At 38.4% G+C, this 18,167-nt stretch overlaps 1 protein-coding gene across 4 annotated transcripts in view; it reads right to left on the minus strand.

Annotated features, from left to right (window-relative positions):
* Positions 1–18,167, minus strand: part of dgkza (diacylglycerol kinase, zeta a) — a 116,153-nt gene that overhangs the window by 17,463 nt on the left and 80,523 nt on the right. For all 4 annotated transcript variants that reach the window (XM_078291039.1, XM_078291040.1, XM_071916769.2 and 1 more), the window contains 3 exons: positions 13,052–13,092; positions 10,497–10,639; positions 9,753–9,842 (listed from right to left, as the gene is read on the minus strand). In XM_078291039.1, the coding sequence (XP_078147165.1) occupies positions 9,753–9,842; positions 10,497–10,639; positions 13,052–13,092 (274 nt within the window). The remainder of the gene's footprint in view (positions 1–9,752; positions 9,843–10,496; positions 10,640–13,051; positions 13,093–18,167) is intronic.

Genomic DNA, 18,167 nt, shown 5'->3' on the forward strand with positions numbered 1-18,167 from the left:
CAACATACTGCAGCTCGGCCAGATAAGAACAGCTTCCAGTCAGGACTGAATCCTTCCGCTGTACTGACTGGTGGATATGAGGAAGAGGTGAGAACTTCTGGATATAAAAGCTAGAGTCCTCAGCCTCCAGACGGCTCCAGAATGTTATGGAGAGGACATATTCTGTAGAAGATGTGGATCAAGGGTCCAGAACTGGTTTTTGAAGCAAATGCGGAAGTCCAGGCAGACAGTCCCTCAACTGCTCTCCACCGGTTGAGAAGTGAGAACTATCTTAGTGCTAGTTTCAAGATTTGTCGGTGAAGCTGACCAATATAACAGCATATCAAACCCAAATTTATCAATTGTACATTGTACATAATTCCCAGCTCCTGCTTAGGCCTATAAATGCTTTTAGTCTCAGAGGGGGTGAGTCTTGAAGTGCATGACATCCACATTGCAAAGAAAAGTCTCTATCTCTCTCGCAGACACACACACACACACACACACACACACACACACTGCTCCCCTTGAAAGTCTCTCCACAGTTATTTCAAGGCTACCCACAGACCAGCACACAAGAAAAAAATCTAGGTGCTACAATATCAAGTTTTGATAAACAACCTAGATTAATAGTGACATAAACTGCTCAGAAGCATTAACTCACACAAAACAAGGCATCCTAATGCTTCCACCTTCCATGCCACTGTAGTATATCTTGCCATCGGTGGGCAAGGGTGTGCTATCAAGGTCTGTATATTAGGTATGATTACAGGTGTGCCCATAATCATACGGGTTTCAATCAAGTCAGGATTTCCTTCTACATATGCATTAGGTGTTAATGATGACCATTTGACTAGGTGAATTTGTGAGTCGTCATAAATGCTTGAAACATTCTTAGGGCGTTTTCACACTGTAACAGTCCTTATAAAATCCGGAGTTCGCTAGGTTGTTACATTGCATTGGTCACATTGCCTAATATTAAGCAGACCGATTGGACCGATATTTTGGTGGGAGCACAAAAAAATCTAACTAGAATGGCATTTTCACATTGTTCCAAAATGTTCCAAAAATACAACATGGTGGTGCCCAGAAATGCTTAACAACTTTTAGAAGTACTCGTACTAATCGGGAATTGAGAAAAAATCTTATTTTTTTATTGGCAGTGATGCATTTTAAAAATTCGACTTTTCTGTTTTCTGGACCCTTGCGTTATGGAGCTTGGTACAGAGTCCAGGGTCCAGAACCCTGTAAAATCCTTAATGCAAAAACAGCAAAGCATCAGTGGTGCAGCTAGACAGTCTACCAGTCTTCTCACTTCACAATGCTGAGCTGATCAAAGAGCTTGTTTGCTGTAAAGCCGTAAAGCATTTCCCTCCAAGGCTTTCGACGAGCAACACACATTTCTCTCTTATTGAACCCTCATTTAACAAGGGAAAGCATCCTGTTTTCCAGCGAGCCCTGCCAAAGAACATACAGAGAGACATAGGTGTACAGTGAGAGAGAGAGAGTAAATCATTCCCGGAGGGACGAGTTTACAAGGTGGATGGATCAGAGAGGAGAAGCAGAGTTACATCTTCCTACCTTCATTTACACACGTAGTCCTGTAGGCAATACACACACACACACACACACATATATTGTATGTGTAAAGACAAACAAGACACACAATACACAGAGGAATTCAGAGACCTAACCTCATAAGGGGGGTGTATGTGAGAGATACATGCAGGCAATGGGAGGGATGATGTGTGTGTGTGTGTGTGTGTGTGTGTGTGTGTGTGTGTGTGTGTGTGTGTGTGTGTGAGAAAGAGAGAGAGAGAGAGACAAAGGGAGATCTCTGGGAAGTGCAGTGCAGAAACATCACAGCAATGAGCACTTAGCACCAAAGATGGAGACAATTTTAAAAAAAAATGTGAACCATCAGGATTATCACTTTAATTGATGAATATTTTTCACAAGTTTTGACCAGTCTCTTAGCTTATCACAAAACAGGTTAAAACGTAGAACTCATGTTAGCAAATTTGGCATGAGGAGATACGATTATGTATCATGTTGCAGGTCCCTTTGTCAAACAAGGCCGCTGGGCTGGGAGTTTAACTTTGAGACATAATTATGTATTACATAACAAATACTTTATTTCTTTATTATAGCACCCCCTAAAAAACCCCCATGTTACGTTTATCCTAAAGAGTCTTTGTGTCAAAATGGACAAAAAGTTATTTGACAAAATACAAGAGAGTAATACCCTGTCCTACCCAAGTTGTTTATAAAGGAAATGAGAACATTACTTTGGAGCAAATTCAAAGTGGCCAGTATTAAGACATTTTTATGGTGGCCCTGAAGTGCAAAACACAACAACATTTCACAAAACAACTTAACAAAACCGTTGTCGTGTTTCCGGTTTTGTTAATTAGTTTTTTGAAATATGGTTGTGTTTTCGGTTTTGTTAATTTGTTTTCTGAAATGTTACTGTGTTTTGCATTTCAATTCATTTCATTTTGCTAGTGCCATGTATCCTAAGACCTTCTAATTGTGTTATTCATGTTTTGTGTTTTTTGTGGTTTTTTCTCTTCCATCAAAAGCCACAAACAAAATCTGTGTTTTAAGTAACACTTTCTGTGCATCATTTTTCTATTTCCCACATTGAATCAATAATAGAAATTCCAGAAATTAGGCTTTCCCTGCTTCACAGTGGAAAACAATGTAGATTTACTTAAGAGGAAAACGGAAGCTATTACTTGTTGAATGTTGGAATGCAGTTTTTTCACATGTAGTTATATAGAATACACATATGTAGAAGAAAACATAATATATATATTTTAAATGTCTTCCATTATTACTTTATTTAAACATAAAGGAATTCAAACAACACACACATCCCTCACAATCCACCGCTCCATCCATCCACCTAGTGACACCATCCCCCAAGGGCATAATATGAATAAACTGATATATAAAAATAAAATAAGTATAAAATTACAAAACCAAAGTATGCAGGAGGACACTGAAACAAAGTAACACCATGACTGCAATTCACAGTGAGAGTTGCAACATCCAACAAGCCTCTGTTTGCAGGTGGGGGGAAGATGTCGATACGTTTATTAATAAAGACGAAGTCCTGCATTAGATAAAATTGACTAAAGCCGCCATAAAATGGGTTTTCACATGTGTCGGGAAGGCTGGCAGTCCAGATAGAAACGCTCAGCCACTCTGAAGAGTCAGAGAAATGATTCAACCACTTATTTCTATTTCGAACATCAAGGACTCTACCTTGTTGAAGGCAGCTGCCTCTTCAGACTGAAATCCTCTTAACTGATGCTGATGCTGCTCTACTGGAATATTTCTGATTCAAGCGGAGGAATGTGATGTTTGTCAGGTTTGGGTTTGGATGGGATCAGTAATTTAGCGGTAAATAATAAAAGCCTGTAAAGAGTGAGCAGAGGTGTGAACAAGTCAAATTTGCTCAAGTCCCAAGTCAGTCTCAAGTTTCAAGTCAAGTCCCAAGTCTAAATGTAGATTACCAAGTCAAGTCCAAGTCCAGTCCATGTCATTAATGTCAAGTCTCAAGTCTAAATGTAGAACACCAAATCAAGTCAGAACAAATCAAGAGTCCAGTATCAATTTAATATCTTAAAGAAAACTAAATATCTAGGACTTTTCAATGCAATATGGTGTTAATAGGATAAAAACTTGGTAAGAGCATCATGAGTTTGATTTCTATAATCAGTTTCAACTCCAATAAATTCAATCGTTCCATACAAATTGAGAAAACATAATTTAAATTCAGTCGTCTGGTGGAACAAATCTCATCACTTTCAATCTAAGTCATTTACACAAACACAAGATCTCAAGTCAAGACTTTAGAAACCTTTTCAAGTCATCAAAGTGCAAGTCAAAGTCAAGTCCCAAGTCACCAGAACCCAAGTCAAGTATCCAGTATTTTCTTCATGCATCAAGTCAAGTCTCAAGCAGTTAAAACTGTAACTCGAGTCTGACTCAAGCCACCAATATTAACACAGAAAAGCATTGATTTATGCTTTGTTTTTTAACTTACATCACTTATGTACATTAGTTTGATACCTCCTACTATGGTACATACTAGGAATTTGTGTCATAAAGGTTTATGTCAGCCTGAAAAAATGGTAAACTCTATTTTGCAAATAAAAAAGTAGGTAAAGCGAGTGCTTACAACGTTCTTCCTTCCTGGTCTGTTCTTCAGTCTGGTTTCCACTCCAGTTGGACTGAAAACCATCTAATGGAATGATGTAATGTAATGTAATGAATGTGTGAAACAAGTTGGATACATGCCGCTATATTCCTGCAAAGTGACCCATTTGTGAAATTCCCTAATATTCCCTGACTTCCCCAGATAATTGATCACATTAGCTGAATTCCAAGACCGGTGGGAAGCCTGATTGTGTCCTGCTTTAATGGGTTTTTACCTGTTGCTGAAGCGTGGGCCGGCTGAATAACGGAGGTTTCAACAATAATTTAAAACCATTTGGAAAAAAACAAAATGTTGTTTCGTGTGTGGGTGTCTTTATGTTTGTGTGTGTGTATGTGTGAGAGAGTGAGAGAGAAAGCGAGTGAGAGAGAGAGAGAGGAGAGAGAGAGAGAGAGAGAGAGAGAGAGAGAGAGAGAGAGTGAGAGAGAGAAAGAGGTGATGGTAGTGGGAGGAATAACTTTCACCTCTAGCCTTGCGTGGGGAAGCTCTGCTACGCTGTGTGTGTGAGTGTGTGTGTCTAAGTACAGTAGATTGGTGTGACTCTGATATCCATAACGTTTCTCTCTCTCTCCATCTACCATTTCTGTTTCTCTGTCTCCTAAAGCCATCTCTCCCTTATTACTATCCCTGCATCTCTCTATCTCTCCCTCTCTTCCATCCCTCTCCTCATCCACCCACTCAGTGCACTTAGCATTGCAAATCAGCCCACTGACACACACACACACACACACACACGCACACACACAGAGTGCTGTTAAGATCAGGAGGTTGTGTTACTTTGCCCACACACTCACATTTTAACCCATTATTTTATTTTCAAGTAATATTCAATATGTGAATATGTATATGTTCATATTTTATAGTTTACACCAGTATGGATCTGCACAAAAGTATTTTTTTTATATAATACTGCTGCTAACAGTATTATGATCCAATGAATAATTTGCTACAGGTCTATTGTTTTGTGAAATCATTGCTTGTCAGCCTAGAGATATGGCGTTTTCATAAAGTGTATCATTTCTATCAGAAAACAATTTCAAACAATGTTAAAATGACAGATTCACACCAATTGCTGTCATTTGGATAACTCAAAATCAATATATTCATGTTTATTAGTGTCATAATGTAGTATATGATGCATATGATGTAGCATGTATATGATGTATATGATGTATGTATATGATGTAGTAGTTTATGATGTGTATGATGTAGTATATGATGTATATGACATAGTATATGATGTATATTATGTAGTATATGATGTTTATGATATATTATATGATGTATGTGATGTAGTATGTAGTATATTATGTATATGATGTAGTATATGATCTATATGTAGTATGTCTATGTAGTATATGATGTATATGATGTAGTATATGATGTAGTATATGATGTATATGATATAGTATATGTATATGATATTGTATATGATGTAGTATATGATGTATATGATGTAGCTGTCTACTGATTTTGCCATTTTTCTTTTTCAGTTTTATGTGAATCACTCTGTAACTCTGTTTTTGATAAGTGCTATTACAAATAAACTGTTTACTGCAAAAAAAAACACAGCAACAGGCGGCCTAAAAAACGCCAATTAACTGAGCCTTCGTGACAAAAATGAATCAACAAGGCAGCGGCTGCTTTGTTGGGGGCCTATTGCTGTGTTGTTTGTGCAGTAAACCAAATACCAAATTACTGTCAGTGTCATTGCCAAGGCAGAACGTGTTTGAATCTCAGGCTTCAAAAAAACGAAGGTATGGATTTCCTATCTGCTACAATACAAATTGTGCTGCAGGCTTTAGAGTTTGTCTCCAATTAACGCTCGCAGGCATGGCTCAGATGTAGCTAACTTTTCCTTCTGTATAGATTCCTCGGTAAGACCCCCCACTGCCTCAGTCGGAACTGTCATAGGTATCATCTTGAGTGGCTATTTGTCTGGCCCCTTGCCTGAGACCTTGGGTACCAAGATCTCAAGAAGAAGCACAAGGTTTCCAATAACATCACTGGACTATCTTGTGTAGTGTGGCAACCAAAACAGAAAATGGGCTGATTCTGTTTCCAACTCCCCAACCAATAGAAGAGGTTGTGGGCCGTGTACTCTTAGCACAGCGAGTTCTCTATTGGCTGGCAGTTGTGAACAGGATCAGCCCATTTCTTTGTTTCACAAAAACAAGTTAGCATTTCCTCTACCTAGAATAACACTACATAACTAGAAGGGCAATCGGAGAGCGCAGACCTCCGCCAAGGTTCGTGCTATTATTGCTTGTTTGTGAGTCGGATCCGGATCCGCTCCAAAATTTAATGGGTTCTTCCTTGGCCCATGCTACACCCTTCCACGAAGTTTCATGAAAATCGGGCCAGTAGTTTTTCCATAATCCTGCTAACAGACAAACAGACAGACAAACAAACAAACAAACAAACGGCACCGAAAACATAACCTCCTTGGCGGAGGTAATGAGGTAAATCTAGGCCTAGTACAATCCTTCACAGAGCAAAACACTTGAATTATGCTGCAGGAGCTTGTTAGAGAAACTTGATGGTCATTTTATTTCCTTTTTGGAACTCTAAACAACCTCACCCCATTCACTTCAGCTGTTTGTTAGAAGGCTGAGATGGAACTGCAATAGCTAACTCACTGTGTGTTTGGTGGTAGATAATGACAGGATTTTCATTTGGGGGTGAACTGTTCCTTTAATTAGTCAGTTTCAGTTACTTTAGTTAGTCCCACAGTCAGTCAGGCAGTTAGCTAGTTAATTAGTACGACAGTCAATTAGGCCTTGAGACAGTCAACCAATCAGTGAAGTGGTCAGTTAGTTAGTAAGACAGTCAGTCAGTGAGTCAGTTAATTAGTTAGTCAGCCATTCAGTCAGTTAGCAGATACTAAGTTGATGTTAAAATACTAGAGAAAAAAAAACTCTTTGGAATCCAACTAAGCATTACATGGCTTAAACAGGTCATGCTTAGAAATATGAAAAAGTAAAATGACCTCTTTTTGAGCGACTATGACTTATAAATTAGAAAATGCGGTTGTTCAAATCACTGAACATAGAGTCATGAGAAAACATTCCTCGCTTCCTCTCGTGTCTTTCTCTCTGTAGGATCTGCTGTTTCTCACTGGAGTGAAAGAGCATTAAAAGACTTATCCACACACACACACACACGCACAGACACACACACACACACACACACACACAGAGCTTATCCTAATCCTACGCAAACTCTCTCTAATGTTGCAGTATGCTGTAACACAAGTTCCGTAGGTAAGAATTTCCTCTGTGTGTGTGTGTGTGTGTGTGTGTAAATAGGTTTAAAAGGATTTCATATGGAGGCAGGGCAAGCAGAAAAACTGTGTTATCCACAGACACACACACACACACATTGATAACACACACAGAACTGCAGCTGATATTATAGTAAAACTTGGCTGTTTCTTGGAAGAGAGAGAGAGATTGTGGCAAAATTTTGAGGGAAAATATTCATGTATTCACACACCTGCTTACACACACACACACACACACACACACACACACACACACTTCAGTAATATGCAGTTATCCATGTGGGAAGCTTATAGTACTCAGTGTGTTTGCAGAGAGTAGAGAAATGTGAGGACATACACAACTTCTCTCTCCCCCTCTCTGATACTCTCTCTTTCTCTCTCACACACACACACACACACACACACACAAATTCACAAATTCAGCCATTATCCCACCGCCTAGCTGGAGCGTTTGCGCTACACTTGACAAATGTTCATGTGTTTATGCGGCAGAGGATATCGCCACTTTTAGAATTACCGACCTGGTAACGTCTGAACGCCTGCCTTGTTAATATAACTCCTGGCTCAATACATGAAATTATCAAATGCACTTGTGAATGTTCATCTAGCTTGCCAGGACCTTGAGGAAATTTTCTGATGTCGTAATTTGATCAAAATATTACCTAGGCAATGAAAGCAAATCATAATGATGCCTATCCTGCAGGGTGCTCATTATGTTGGTCTAAACCTAATCATTTTGGTTTTTATGTGTGATAATTGTCATAATGTGAAAATGTCCATGCATCTGTTTGCATCTGCATCTCATTTGCAGTTGAAGGATATTTTATTTTGCTGATAAAGTTTGAGCCTATCCTATATAATCATAGTCCAACCTACTATAAACAGCAAGTAGTAAGTGTTCACTTAGCGTCAGTATTGTAATGTGGCAGCCATGTGACGGCGTCACCACAATCCTGTTCCATCCATCATTACAAGCCTTGTTAGATGCATCGTCTGTAAGTGGATTTGTTAATTAGATGTATATTGATGTAGTCAACATAATATTTGAAGAGTTTATGTTGAATTGTTTGTTTTATCAATTAATTAAGATACATGGTTGCAGCTAAAGCTAGTTTCCTAAATTAAGCTAACATGTTATGCTAATTTTATACTTAGCTTTTTGTATCTGAAATTTTTGTATGCCATTTTGTGTTTGTTACAGTTCTTACAAAGGAAGAATTCAAGTAAAACATCCTGGTCCTCCTGGAGTTATTTGAATAAATCTTTAAGCTAGCTGGATAGCTAGATACAGGGGCATCTAGCGAGACCAGTACATCTTGTTTGATCCACTTTGTAATTCCCACTTTTGTCTACTTGAGGGTTCTGTTCACCACACAATAAGTTCCATAGCATTAGAATTGGCAAAATTTCTACGCAAGGATAAATTAGAAACTTTCCTTGGGGTCTTGGCAAGCTAGGCGAACCATTCTTGAGTGTATTTGACCATTCTGTTATTACCTCCGCCAAGGAGGTTATGTTTTCGGTGCCGTTTGTTTGTTTGTTTGTCTGTTTGTTTGTCTGTTAGCAGGATTACGGAAAAACTTTTTTCATGAATCTTCGTGGAAGGGTGTAGCATGGGCCAAGGAAGAACCCATTAAATTTTGGAGCAGATCCGGATCCGACTCACAAACAAGCAATAATAGCACTAACCTTGGCAGAGGTCTGTGCTCTCCGAGTGCCCTTCTAGTTGACCTTGTGGTTAGGCTATTTTTCAGCCATCACGTTTCTAAGGAAAAAACTATCAAAGTGCCAATATTCCCTAACGCATAAATGCCTGAACATCTAGTGTAGCGTAGGTGTAACGCATGCGTCATTTACACTCTGAGTCAATGCTACGTGCACATTACATGCACACTACACCTAAATTAAATACATTACATCAATATTACAGCTACGCTACATATGTCTAACTCCTGGGTCTCCATTGTAAGTCTATGTAAAGCCAACATTATAGCTATGCTTGTGTCTCAACAGTTACACTACTTCTTAACTTCCTGGGTCTCCATGGTGTAATCTTAGAGGTTTGGTCAGATCTTACAGTTCTTGGTCTGATGCTAGGTAGACATTGCAGGTACTGCCTCTCTAGTATAATGTTGGTTTTGGAGTCATACACACACTAGTCAGTAGGTAAAAATTACCATAACAAGTGTATACATATTTCATGAAGCGATGAATCCTTGCGAGAGCTGCAGTCAAAAGCATTTAGCATAGCCTGTGTGTGTTTACCTGGGAATGGAGGGTGACGATGTGGGGGAGGAAGAGGAGGCAGCTGGGTAGGCAAAGACTTGATTGGAGGTCTGATTGGAGGGGCTTTCCCTAAAGGTCAGAAAACAAGGGATGGGTTGAACATAAAGAACTGTGGGACGCACAGCAGATGATGACATCAGCAAACACCACAAGACAGGAGTCAGCAAAACAAACTGGCGGCTTGACAGGGGTCAAATACTGAGGGAGACTAAACAGTTGACCCAGCGTTCAGGGATTAGAGCACTAGGGTTTTGCCTGGAGCTGAGTGGATCCACAACACCACACTTTACTCCGTGTGGTATACCACTGCTACACAGGCTTTCATCTCACTGGCTATATTTATATGCAGAGAGAATTCCCATCTTAACCTGGTTACTTAATTAAATATAACATTACAAATATAGCTGCATGGCAGCAATGGAACGGGTTCCACTGCATTGGTGTATAACTTTGCCATTTTTTGCCTAATTCCTTAGCTACTTTCAAACAAATTAAGTAAGTTCCATAGGGTTCCCTGCCTCACAGTGGAAGTGGTGTGGTTAGGGTAAGGGGTGATAGGTTGGGGAAGCAGGGTAAAGTTATGGGGTAAAGGTTAGGGTTAGGGTTAAATGAGTGGTGACATCCAGGGTTCGAGGCCCTTTCTCAGGTCCACCTAAAAAAGAAAAAGCACATTGCTAAAATATATATCCAGCACTGAAGCAAGTGTGTCTGTGATTTACCTACCTGGCGTTTACCTGGCTGGAGGTGGGGTTAACCAGGTCAGGCATGGCCGAGGGGGACGTGCCTACCGTCGTCATGACAACCAGCTCAGGGTCCAGGATAAAGAGCTCTTCCTGGGAGATTTCGGATACGTAGTTTAGATGTTCCTAATAAAACATAAGATAAGGGACAGTGTAAGGTATAATGTACAGCAAGCCGGTCATTATCACAAAGTAAGGATGAATCAAGACCCCGATACAAAGCAGAGGCTTGCAGAGCATTACAATCATTTGACACAAAATATTGATTTAAAATGATTTTATTACATGATAAACTACTTCACAAGATTCCACCAAAAAACACAGTTCAGCAGGACTGTAACCATAGAAACATCTGATCCATAGCTACATTGTAGCAGAACTGTAACCATAGAAACATCTGTAGCTAGCATATATGGCTACGCTGTAGCATAACTGTAACTGTAGCAACATAAACATATCCCGTAAGATTGCCATTCAGCTTCTGACCAGCAATCAAAAGTTTTGTCCTTTCCAAACAAATGAAAATATTGGAAAAATCTTCCATGTTTCTAACCTCGGTTAGCTGAGTGTTTGTCTGCAGTACCCAAGGTGTAACGTCTTTATGGCACAAGACATCGGCAGTTAATTTGCTTAGAAATCAACAAAATGGATCAGACTTCTTGACTGCAGCGATATGATTAGATGTGAAACAGCAGTCTGTTATTCAGAAATAACAGACCTCAACGTTGTTCCTAACCATTTAGTTATTCTTTTATTTTTAGGATTATTCTGCTGTTTATTTAATGTTCTATATCTATCTATATACTTACTTGTTTACTTACTTATTGTTTACTTAATTATTCCTATATTTATACCTTTACATTAGTTTTGTTTTATTCTGGTTCCACCATAAGTGGTAGCAATGTGATAGCAATGTACTGTATATTGCATATGTCAACAAAAATATAAAATAAAAAATAAAATATTGGTCACAAAAAAGCAAGTAACAGAACCTCAGAATGTGTTCACTGGCCAATCAGAATTGAGTATTCAACAAAGACATAATAATATGCACTATTAGTGATAACCTAGTAATATTAATAATAATAATAATCATAATACAATATCCAGCTCAGGATCCAGGAAGAGCGCAGGGAGATCTCTGATACGTAGTTTAGATGTTACTAATTAACACACAGATCAGGAAATCAGTAATAACTCAGAGAACATTAATTTCTGCACTATGATGCTTATGAAAAGCTGACAGAGGAGATGCTTTGATTTCACACTCTCCTAAAGTTTAGAGCTAAAAGGTAAAAGCTCTGTACTTCTGAAGGATCAAAGGAGACATTTTATGAGTCTGAACAAAAACTGAGAGGTAGAGTGAAACATATTTGACTCTTGAATCTTTCATGTGTTGATTGTAGGAGGTTAATAACTAACATTGATTTTGTTTTGTTGTAAAATATATTTATTTGCGTTTGCAGTTAGTTTGACAAGATGGAGAAAAAGAAAAACGACATGTGAAAGATCTAAAAAAAAAGAAAAAGGTCCCGCTCGAAAAAGGAAAAGGAAATGAAAAAAAATATGTATACATACAGTACATACACACACACACACACGCTACACTTGTTATCTTAGGTACACAAAATTGTTCTCAGTGAGTCACTTTCCTTGAAGTTACTGAATTGTCCCCAGATTTCAAGAAATTTCTCTGGCTTTCCTTTGGTAACAAATGTCAATTTCTTTTCTCCATGGTCAGGCAACTAGAAAGACTTTTCAGCCATTGACCAACTGTTGGTATGTCTGTCTTCTTCCATTGGACAGCAAGGGTGTTTGGCCTGGAGAAGGCTTAGACTAATCGTGTTAATATTAGCACTAGAGAGATGAGGTTCTTCAGGAAATAACCCAAGGATACAAAGGCCTGGACAAAGAGGTACTTCAGCATAAACAGTCTGAGATATTATATGTATTACACTTTTCCAAAACTTTTGGACCTCTGGACATTCCCATAAGCAGTGGAACAGTGTACCTGGTTCTAAACTTTATACATAGGTCTGGAGTGCTATCATCAAATCGGTATAGCAAGGAGGGAGGGCATTGTGCATCATAGCATACTGTCTCCTAATCCTCTTTTGCAATTTCTGCATTTAAACATAACACCATGCAGGTTGTTTACTCTCTGATGATTCGTCTGATTTATCTACAAGAACACTATGTACTGTATATAAAGGAAACCTGACCTCAGCCAGAGGATTGATTTAGAATCACCAGCCTGGGTGAAGGTGGTTTCTGAACAGACTGCTTCTGTGCTGCTGAGATATCGCTCCTAAGTTGTAGATATTTAAAGAAATGATTTGCAGGAATATTGTACCTCTGCGAACCTCCAAAAGTAGAAAGTATAACTTTACCGATCCCCTTCTCTGCCCATAATGTAAAGCCAGGGTCCTTTCTTCCTGAAGTTTTCTTGCTTAAGTTGATTTTGACCTAGTCTAGACAGGGGATATCCAGTGTAGATGAGCACAGACAGATTAGAAAATCAAACAGACACGAGCTCACCTGTGCTCTGTCTATCCTGTAGAAACGATCTGCCGTTGTAGCTGGAGAGAGAGAGAGAAACAGAAAGATATTGTGAACCATCAAACTGGAAATATAACTGTGATATCTGAAAACCTTGTCACTTGAATTTAGGAGATTTAAAGGAGAATACCGCTGTCGCTTACAGTTATGGCCCACTTACTACTGGTTACCTTTAGTTTACATTTATTTTTTTGCAATGCATGCTGTATATAATTAGATTTTTTAACATTTACTTGTTTTTCGCCGTTTTTAACTTCACACTGTCAAACCTAGTTTGAAATGAACTGCTGTCCCGGGTAACAAAGACGCCCTAAATAAAAAGCCGTGGATGTGACAGTAAAGTTTGTAAGGCGACATGTTGCTGAGGGATTATTTCCTGGAGGAGACTTCCATTTCTTCCTGTGGGTGTCAGGTGATTGACAGGAAGCAGAGCGGAGCAGAGCGGAGCATAACGCAGCGCTGAGATGAAAACACTCGACTCAGCCTCGACTCATTGGAATAAGGAGAAAACATAAAGTTTGGCTTCATGTTTACTGCAATGGATTATCTCGCTCTCTGGGAGTTGTTTTTCATACTGTACAAGAATGAATGGCAGCAAATGGCTTCTTCTGAAGGGAGGAAATCGACCCTGACAACTCCAACTATGCTGACTATAGGAAGAATGGAAAGGAGAGGGTACTCCATAGGCACAAACTTGGTACTGGTATTGGTACTGGTATCCTTTATTTGCCGAATAGGTTTCATGACCTCAGAAACCATTTCAAATTCACAAAACAGTTCAAACTTAAAGTATTTTACCATTTAAAAACAATGGGCACAGACCTGAATATAGGGCTGTTGTTTATTCTTACATGCTGAAAAGCTAACTTTTTGGAAAAAAAAACTTTTCATCAGACAGCAGAGAGTTGGTCTTGTTTTCTGATGCACTTGTTTTATCACAGTTTATTAAAAAAAAAAAAATAACAGGATCAATAGCTTACTGCCTGTTCTTTTGCCTCATCACTAAATGCATTACTTTGTTTGACTTATATTTGTATTGTATATGACATCTTACAAGACCAGAAATAAAACTGCTGTTGTGGTTGTACACAAAAAACACAAGATAAATAGAAGGGAGAAACTAGAAAAAATACAGTGGCTGCAATGCTCAGACATATACTGTCCAGTGCTGGGCTTGTTACACAAAAAAACATATTATACTGTATTACTCATTACTAATTTCAAAAGTAATATTACATTTCTTAGGGTAGGATGGTATTTAAAGGGGTGATAATATTAACAACTTGTGCTTGTGCTGATATAAGAGACTGTAGGATTTTCATTAGGTCCTTGTTCAACTGCCATGTCTGACATAGAGCTTATTAACATTTTGACTTACAATACAAGATTGAATTATGTAGAATGTACAGTTCAAGTTCAAACAGACAATATTTTAAAATTGTATATTTTAAACAAGCTATTAAACAGCTCAGTTCAGTTAAAAACAACACCAACAAAACAAACAATTCAATCGAAACAATTTAACTTTATCTATTAAAAAGCCTAATGCTGCTTGGTATGGTGGAGTTTCCCAGTCTGTTAGACCTATCTCTGTCTGTTTACGGAGCAGACAGCCAGTTACTGCTCCTGCTGACACTAGTTTTCACTGCAGTTGCTTCGGATGATTAATTTTTCCATTTCACATTTCTCTACAATTCAAATTGCTTGTGGAAGTTTTTGGCTAGCCAGTAGAAGATTAATTTTAAGTTCTCTGGTTTCCAGATAAGGTCAGTTGTGTCATTTTACTTGTTTGTTTGATTTAGGTTTTGCATATTGTTTGTTGGATTTCTTCGTTGTAAGCGGGCTTAATCCACTGTTGAGGTTGTAACGTTACATAGTAGGCCTTGATGAGGGCATTTTAGCAGTAACGTCACTTGTTAAGTTGTAGTACTGAGCTATTATTGGTGATTGGATTTTTGCTATATTTTCAGAAGGCTTTTCAAAACTTGAAAATGTTGCGACTGTTGTTTTGTATGGTTTTGTAAGTGTTCAGCTTGGTTAGCGTTAGCTGTAGCCCGTCACCATTGTTGGCTTTGCAGTAATATAGACCGCTTGTTAGCCAAGATGCTCACAGCTAGCTAGCATGGAACTAGCGCTAATGTATTTTTCACTTGCTCACAATAATCTTTACATTTCAATTATATTATAATAAATTACATTAAGCGTTGTTGTTCTCCATACTCAACCTATTAACCTAGCCACTCAGTAGTCATAATGTTAAGACTGTACATTAATGACATGTAACACATTTCTATTCCTCTCAGTAAGTGGTGTTGCTCAAAGATTAGAGATATTGTCTGTATCCATGACTGTCATAGAAAAATGACTTGCACTTGGTACATTAATAGCCAAGATACTCAAAGCTGGCGAGCATAGAACTATCACTAAGCAAATTTTCACTTGTTATTATGTAGGCACAAGTTAGAGCAGAAATGCAAGCAGACACAGGCCTCCAACATCCAATCAGCTTTCTGCATAGGTCACTCTAAATAACACAAGGCATAGTTCTGTCATTACATACAGCAGCTGCTTACCAAAAATATCACTCAGGAAAAACATGCTTCTACTATAGAGGCTTGATTTCTTTCATAATGTTACATACTTTCACAAGCACCCTCTCACACACACACACACACACACACACACACACACATACACACACGTGTTTGAGTAGAGTCTTGGTGGAATTGAGCAGAGATCTGTAGCTATATAACAAGATGACAACAGCTAGTTGACTAACAAGGCAGACAGAGAGAGACAAAAGATGGGAGAAGTGTTTGAGGAAGACAGAGGAGAGAGCTGTGCGGTTAATCCTGTTAACAGGCAATCACCCACTCTGTCATCCACTCAATTAATTGGTGGCTGAACTAGTTAAGTGGCAGTAGCTGTGGTTACTTGCCTACTCCCCAAATGCCACCAAATGTCACTTAGCAGTTATAGCGTTAGGGGAATTTCACTGTTAAGTTTAGATTCATCACACACTTGCTGATGTTAGTTTATGTCTTTTTTGCTGTTTTAATGTTTTTCTTTTTTCGTACTTTGTGTTGTTTTGTTTATATTTGATATTCAACACCCGCCGCACATAGTAATCTTTGTTAAAGAAAGAAATTCTGAATTAACATATTTATATGCACATACACACCAAGGTAACACTGTGGAGCAGATTAACTAGTCAAGGCCTGGTCTATATTGGGATATACTCTGAAGAATCACTCACTCTCACTTTCTCTCTCTCTTCTCTCTCTCTCTCTCACACACACACACACACACACACACATATTAATTACCTGTATATGTCTCAAGGGTATACATACTGCCTCACTCTGTCTCTTGTGTGTGTGCGCAAGAAAGAGAGACAGCATGTGTATCCTGAAGGAAATACGTAATGAATCTCTGTGTGTGCGTGTGAATGAGAGAAAGAAATAGACTGTGTGTGTGTGTGTGTGTGTGAGTGTGTGTGCGTGACCTAAAAACATTACTACAGGGAGCTCGGAGCTTCACATCAGAGACTGGAGAACAGAACAGAATAGTGAAGAAGAGAGGAGTTATGAAAGAATCCGTATTCTAACTGTTTTCTCTGATGACAGATGGAAACCTGAACCAGACCTGGTCCAATAGAAATGAGAATGCTTCTTGCCATTTGTTTTAACCTGCAAGGTATACCAAGTGGGTGGGTAAATTGTTAATCTCATAAGCAATGTTTCCATGCTAATGTCATTGCTACAGTCAGTCAAGCAAATTTTATGCACATTTTTTGAAATGTCGCAAAAAATAACATGTGAATTAGGTGTATTTCCATCAGCTGGGTTGAAGCGAATAAATAGACTTCTTGAATGTGAAAAAAGACTCTTTCAAGAATTGATTAGTATTAGGCACGGTGTTATGTAAGGGATAATCTACAGCAAGCTGGTCATTATCACAAAATAAACCCCGACAGGCTGAATCAAGACCCCGACGCCAAGCGGAGGCTCACTGAGCATTATTCTGCTTATTACATGGCTACTGCAGTGATACACCGCACACACTGTAGGTAGGGACAAGTAATTAATCCATAATCCACGACAGGCCGTGATATATTGAAATACATTTTTACATTTTCAGCTTCCAGAGAACATAAAAGCGTCTTTGTGATATTGAGGATTTTTTTTTTTAATAAAATTTTGCCATTTACACTGCCCCTCAAAAGTTTGAGGACACCACATTTTTCTTTATTTTTACTATTTTGCACATTTTAGAATAATAGGAAAGACATCAAAACTATGAAATAACACAAATGGAGTTATGCAGTGACCAAAAAAGTGTTAAACAAATCAAAACCATCTTATATTTTAGATTATTTAAAGTAGCCGCCCTTTGCCTTGATGGAAAGGCAAAGGCTTTGGAAAGAAATTCATACATAGGCATCAACTTCGCTATTTATATTTGTCTAAGAAACAAATTTCAAGCATTTAAGCATAACCCTTTAGATGAAAATGGCTTTAATATAATGAAAAACATAATACATTCAAAGAGGTGTCCCCAAACTTTTGACGGGCAATGTATATTCAGCTTTTCAAATTCCACACATCATAATTCTCAAGAAAAAGTACATGGATGTACTTTTTGTTGTATTTGTATGTGCCAAACACTTCACTGTGTTCCAAGATCTTGTGTTAGTTCATTGTTGCCCATGTTTGCCTCTGAACACCGACAGACACAACAAAGAAAACTTTGGCGAAATCCTAGTTTTAAATTCCAATTAAAATCACTTCAATTGATTTCAGGCAAAGACAAATTGGCTTTGCACATTCTTTGGAAAGTGATTGGTTATATATTACATTAAAAATTACAACCCCGTTTCCATTTTTAATACATTATCAGATATGAGTAACCTTTTTTAACTTGATTTTGCCGGTTACTATATCCACATGAAAGTGGTAAAAATCTGATTTAAAGGGGCATTAGGTAATCTCTGACTTTTAGCCCCCTCTGTTGGCGACTGAGGAATTGCCACATTGACTGGCACAACTTACATTGGTTGACACAAAGTCAGATCCAACAGAAATGTCTAGTGAAG

This window comes from Centroberyx gerrardi, chromosome 21 (genome assembly GCF_048128805.1).
Source record: "Centroberyx gerrardi isolate f3 chromosome 21, fCenGer3.hap1.cur.20231027, whole genome shotgun sequence".
Taxonomy (NCBI): domain Eukaryota; kingdom Metazoa; phylum Chordata; class Actinopteri; order Beryciformes; family Berycidae; genus Centroberyx; species Centroberyx gerrardi.